At 38.8% G+C, this 6,000-nt stretch overlaps 1 protein-coding gene across 3 annotated transcripts in view; it reads right to left on the bottom strand.

Moving 5' to 3' along the window:
* Nucleotides 1-587: 587 nt before the first annotated feature.
* The window catches only part of pde1cb (phosphodiesterase 1C, calmodulin-dependent b), a 131,336-nt gene continuing 125,923 nt past the window's right edge, over nt 588-6,000 (bottom strand). For all 3 annotated transcript variants that reach the window (XM_074688678.1, XM_074688680.1, XM_074688681.1), the window contains 2 exons: nt 3,978-4,040; nt 588-3,639 (listed from right to left, as the gene is read on the bottom strand). In XM_074688678.1, coding sequence (XP_074544779.1) covers nt 3,623-3,639; nt 3,978-4,040 — 80 coding nt within the window. In that variant the 3' untranslated portion in view covers nt 588-3,622. The remainder of the gene's footprint in view (nt 3,640-3,977; nt 4,041-6,000) is intronic.

Genomic DNA, 6,000 nt, shown 5'->3' with positions numbered 1-6,000 from the left:
ATCTGCCCTCCTCTGATTGGCTGTGAGGTTAGGAATTGATTTATATGTTACTGCTCTTTGAGTCTTTGTCTAGAATTAACATGATATCTGTTGTATTTGTTGTTTACAACCCTGTTTGCATACTTAGATGTTCTACTTTATGAAGGTATTTGTGTTGTTGTAGAAATGAAGACAGGCACACATGATCTGAGCCCTTTGAGTCCAGATTTATTGATACAGCTGTGCAGTCACAGAGCATGGTGGCACACGCGGCCGCCTGGCCGGCATGGGACAGTGACACACACGTGCATGCACAAACATGCATACGCACATACATACCCACTCTTACACACACTCTCATTCAGTTCTTCACTCTGTTTAAAGATGTCGTGGAAGTTTAGCTAGGAGTTGTTAGCCAGTTTGATGTTTTCTGTGTGTATTTCACCCTTTATTGAATTTCATCATCTGTGTGTTTCTTTGTTTCATACAGAAACATGTCCAGTGTTTTCAGCTTGATTATAATTAACACAGAGAGTTGGAGTGGTAGTACGAAGGGTGAAAATTATTTACCTTCCACTGCATCACTTTTTATCTCTCACAAACACACACTCACACTCACACACTCACACACTCACACACTCACACACATGCACTCAAGTCATCACACTCTCATCAGTATAGCAGATCACAGTGAGGAGATCAGAAATGCACGTTAAGTATTTTCAGCAGTTTCACCCACGCAAGCACACACCCAGGCATCGGCACCCAACGCACACATACTCTCTCTCTTACACACACACACACACACACACACACACACACACACACACACGCTTACTCACATACACATACACTTCTACGCTCTCTACATCCATCTAACCGCAGTCACTCCATCAGTTTGAGTTCAGTCGATACAGAGCGATTCAGACTAAACAAGGAAACAAAGCATCAAACAAACGACAGAGAATCTGTTCCATAGTAACCGTTACAAAACACCATGGTTAGAAGTCTTTACATGTCATAAATACAGCTATGTTTCTGATTATGGTTGGTATAAATTCTTGTTAAATATTCATACAGCAGCCTATCACAGCAGCAGGTGAAAGATAGAGCAAACTACAAGACTGTACATGTGTTGGTCTCTTGGTGCAGAGATGAAACTCTGCTTCACAGAGCGTCAGGCAGGCTATTTTCAGGATGCAATGAGTTCTGTTTTTCTGGTATTCAAAAATCTAATTTGCTATTTTTGTCACATTGAACTTTTTACAAGTTTGAGCCATTTGATTTTTCCGACTTCAGAGCTGGTGGATAAAACAAACACAAGAAACGAGAGAACCGAAGCAGAGGGACAAAGAGAAAGACCGTCAGATTACATTTTGAAGACGTACTTTTGGACAAATCCATCCACATAACAGTATCAAAAAAAAAAGGAGAGGACGGTACAGTGAAACAAAGACAAACAGCTAAAAACAGATTTTTTCTAAATGAAACAGCAAAAACATACCATCATAAATACTTCTTCAACATCAAACTGCTGACTTTACAGACAGATATTCTTACATTTACCAAAATAAAAGTCTTTACTGGAGAGCGTGAATCATTGTAGGAAGATATTGAACTGGTTTGTTTGACTTTACCTGAATCAGTACAGATTCATTTGACATCACAACTTTAGTTTTCTCACAGGTGGAAGGTGTAAAATGGAAAGTTCATTTATAGGCACACATTCAGCCAGGTGGCTTGCTAACCTCTGACTGCTTTTTTTTATTTTCATAGGTAGAAAGTAAAGTTTTGTGATATATTCAAGCACGATACTCGAGTTGAAGTTAAGGTATAAAAATGGGGAGTGTGTGTTGTAACTAAAACAGTTAAAAAAACAAACTCTGGATTCATTAAAACCAGATCTAGAAACGCATATATGAGAGAACACAACAGTATCCTTCAAAATAAGTGTCAAATATGCCAAAGCTTTGATCTTGGCACTTTTACATTTTGGATAATTTACTGAAAAAAGTAAAACAAACTTAATAAAAAAAATAAATAAATAAAAGTGCACATTTTAGAGAAAATATATTCATTCTTATGGAAATACTGCCAAATTACTTCCCATTACGTGTATTTAGTATATATTAAAAGCTGCAGTGTTGCAGAAGGTTCATTATGTTACATATGCACATAAGCAGTATTTGTTTCTTCTATACACAACATTACAAGCTTTAAAAAACAAGAAGCAGATACAGTTTGGACTCCTAGCTGCAGATGCATCACAGAAGCATGGCGGATTCAACAAGCTAACATATCAGCACACTGTAAACATGGTGGTTTAACAAACAAACCAACGACCTCGCTGGTGAAGCAAAACTGCCCTGCAAATAAAAAAGAAAAAGAAAATAGAGAAAAAAAGTATATTTTGTTGATTTTCTACAACTCAGTGACAATTTGGACTTCCTGCTACAGATAACAGACATTTAAGAAGGCATCAAGAAGAAGTTTTCTGACAGAGAAATGACGAACAGTGTGAGGATATCTAACACATCTAGTGCTTGGTGCGTACAGGATGTAACAAATGCATAAACAAAGAAGCATGTAACAAAACGTAAACAAGAAGATTTAATATCTTACAAAAACATGAATTCTTTTTCTGTTTCTGTGTGTGAATGTGTGTGTGTGTGTTGGTGTGATATGTTCCAATTGCAAAAGTTGCATCCTAACTTTTGGACATTTTTTTTCACTACAATATCTTACATTATATCCATAAAAATATCCGTTGGTGGAAAATGGAATTATAGGATTTCTGCTCCTCTTCAGGTCTGTATGCATACAAACTTTCAGTATATATACAACGAACAAACACAACAAACAATATGAAAGTGGCAATGAGGAACACATGAGAAATGCACAACGTCTGAGGAAAGCAATAAGAAAGTAAACAGTGAGAAGAAAAGTGAGCCACAGTTGGTTTAAAGAGACAGGAGTTCATAACTTTTCTACAGAGTTTTTGTATAAGGAGACAACTGCTAGTAAAATAGTTGTGCTATAAACCTGTGAGTTAACTCCAGTGTACTCTAAATATACTCCTCTAATGCACAACTTTCTCACCTGTCTTACAAATCTGTATCTATGTCGCACAATAAGCTGCTGTGACGCCTCACCCCATGTCTATAAATAACCTCTACACTGAATGTTCATGTGGTGCTAAGTGTTGACAGAGAGGCTAAACACAAAAGTGACGAGAACAAGACATGTCTGTAGTGTCTGAGTTAAACATACAGCTTACATTTAAGTCACAGATTGGCAAACCAATGAAAAGAACATTTTCAGTGTCAGTCCTCCAGAGGCTCTTCTTCTTCTGTCTCCTCTTTTTTTAGTACACAGCAGGAATGAGAGAATAAAGCACGTGGGTGGAGCTGCTAACTCTGCACACAGGAACGTGGGAGAATAAACACGGTGAATGAAAAAACAGTTGGTTATAGAAGACAACAGGAGGTGAAGGATGTCGGTTTCTTTGTGTCCTGTAGAGGGCGACACAGTCCAGCTAATGGGTTCCCTCTGGAGTGAGTCTGAGTTCTTCCTGAACAGGTAAATGCAGGTTCAGGCCGACAGCGGGGCAGCAGAGAGGTAACAGAGATTCTCCACGGGTTGTTTATTCCATCTCCACTTCTGCTTCAAAGAAATAAAGAAAGGAAGGTAAATAATCAAGATGAAACATTTTAACCAGGTCAGGCAGTCATTCATCTTCAGTCTTTACAGTATTTATCCTGTATTTAGTTTTTTAAAATACGTTTGAAAGTCAAAGACGCATATCCTGATTTTCACTGTGTGGAAAAGAAGGTTTACTTGTGGGCACTTCTCTGCAGCAGCACACCAACCACAAAGTAAAAATGGTCAGTGGTTTGATCAAAATCTCTCCAACCTGGTCTTAAAACCTAAAAATGAAGCGAGAACACAGCGTACAAAGACTTCAGTTTCTTGGTTTTTACATGCACGAACAAACTCACCATCCACTCCTTTGTTCTTGTCTTCTTCGCCCTCTGGAGATATCGCTCCTTCAGACAGCTCTCCTGAAGGAAGAAATGTTGTGTTACTTGTTGTGGGGACTCAAGTTATCCGGGAACAACCTGCTCTCTATCCAGACAGAGAGCAAGCATCTTCAAACATCCTGATGTTTGTAGGTAAGATTTCAGTGACTAAAAGACATTTTAGTAAAAACAAAGGGTTTTATTTGTATAAATGCAGTATTGGTGAACAAAAAAATATGTCAGAGTCCAAATTCTTTTAGTGTGTCATGTAAGATTAAAGTATATTTAACAAGAAATCCTTTCAACACAATCAGTACACACACACACACAGAGCTGCGTGCGCTCGGTTCAGTCCATTGCCATTCTCCACTCGTCCAGCAGATGCTGCCTGACTCCTCCACCTGTTCCTGTCATCTCAGCGTCTCTGACTCCAGCCGCTCCCTCCTGCCTTACAGGAGCCTCTTTCACTCCAGCTACCGTCAGCTGACGCCTCCTGCCCACATGCTCCCACCTTTCATCATCAGGCCTGTCGTATTTAACATTTCCACGTACCCCCTGCCAGATTGTCTGTATATTGCAGAATAACCTGCGCCTGCCTGTGTCACCTGCTCTGCGGACATTAGCCTTTCCACTACGCTAAATGTGAGGTGACACAAGGTGCTGCAAACAACAGGAGGAAGATGAAATCCTATTATGAGGTAACACAAAACCCCGGTTAAGGAACAACGTTGATGCTGAGGAGCACAGGATTTAAAGAAGAGAACTAGAAAATACAGAAGGGACTAAACTAACCTCAAGGTAGCGTGAAGGAAATCAAAAGTAAGTCAAGGGGAAAAAAACTTGAGCTATAGACACTTTTTGCTCAGGAAACTAAAACTTGTCTCTTGGGAAAGCAAAATGAAATATTGCATAACAAAAACCTCCTTGCTCAAGAACACCAAAAAGTTTGGCAAAGGAGCAGAAAATGTACCAGAAAGGAAATCAGGACTCAGTGTCAGAGAACCATAAAAAAAAAATACAGTTAGGCTACACAAAACGTTAAAAATGGTAAGGAAGGATGGCAAAATGATGCATGGCAGGATGACACTCATAACAGGAGCAAAGACCTTAGCAAGAGGGAACAAAATGTACAGCAAGAGAACAAATTTTCTTATTTAAGTAAAAAATAAATTCTTTCTAGGGAACACAGCGCTCATTATGAGAGGGAAACTTTAAAACAGTTGTTAAGTGGTGATGTTACTTCCTCTGAAAATTGTCTGTCACCATCACTTTTTGCATTTTCAAAATGCTGAAGTGTTGCTTTCCTGCTTTTTTTAACAGATCAGAGTGGAGGAAGAACGCCATGAGCCTATTTCCACTTATATCTATGAGAGGACAATGAGAAGATGAGATGGTGGAAGTAAAAGTCACATTCTTACATGACAATGCGAAATTCCATCCCTGAAGTTAATATGAGGCCATGAAATCTGTAAATGTATGGTACTGCATGCTAGTTTTGGATGTATTACGAGGTTTAAAGTCTTAAACAATAAAAAATAGACAAACTAATGAAACATAATGTCACAAATGGCAGCAAGAAGATACACAGGTAAGAAAGATTCAATATTGGCAACATTTGTTTGACTTGTAGCTGAATGACTGGTGTTAATACGTGGACGGTAAAGTAGCTTGTGTCTTGTGTTCGAGCTTTAACAGTGTTGGATAACAGGCTGAGCTGATGAGGGGGTGACATGTTGCTTTTCTGTAAACTTTGAATCATGATTTTGACATGTCAAGTGACACAGAGAGCAGGAAAAAGCTTGAGTTAACTAGTAAATGCAACACTTATCAACCAGATAAAAGGAACATAAACTTTATTGTAGAGGAGTTCAACATGTACTGTGAGCGTACAAGATGCAAAAGAGACTCTGAAATCTGAGCTTCTGGAGCAGGGAAAGAAAACTTATTCATAGAAAAAATCAAAGGCATGAAGGAGTGAAATTAACTTTGACATCTGTGGGGC

The sequence above is a fragment of the Halichoeres trimaculatus genome, unplaced genomic scaffold (genome assembly GCF_033239565.1).
Source record: "Halichoeres trimaculatus isolate MK-OKI-2021-1 unplaced genomic scaffold, fHalTri1.1 fHalTri1_scaffold_15, whole genome shotgun sequence".
Taxonomy (NCBI): domain Eukaryota; kingdom Metazoa; phylum Chordata; class Actinopteri; order Labriformes; family Labridae; genus Halichoeres; species Halichoeres trimaculatus.
The sequence above is the reverse complement of the archived record's forward strand: the minus strand, read 5'-3'. Positions and strand labels throughout refer to the sequence as shown.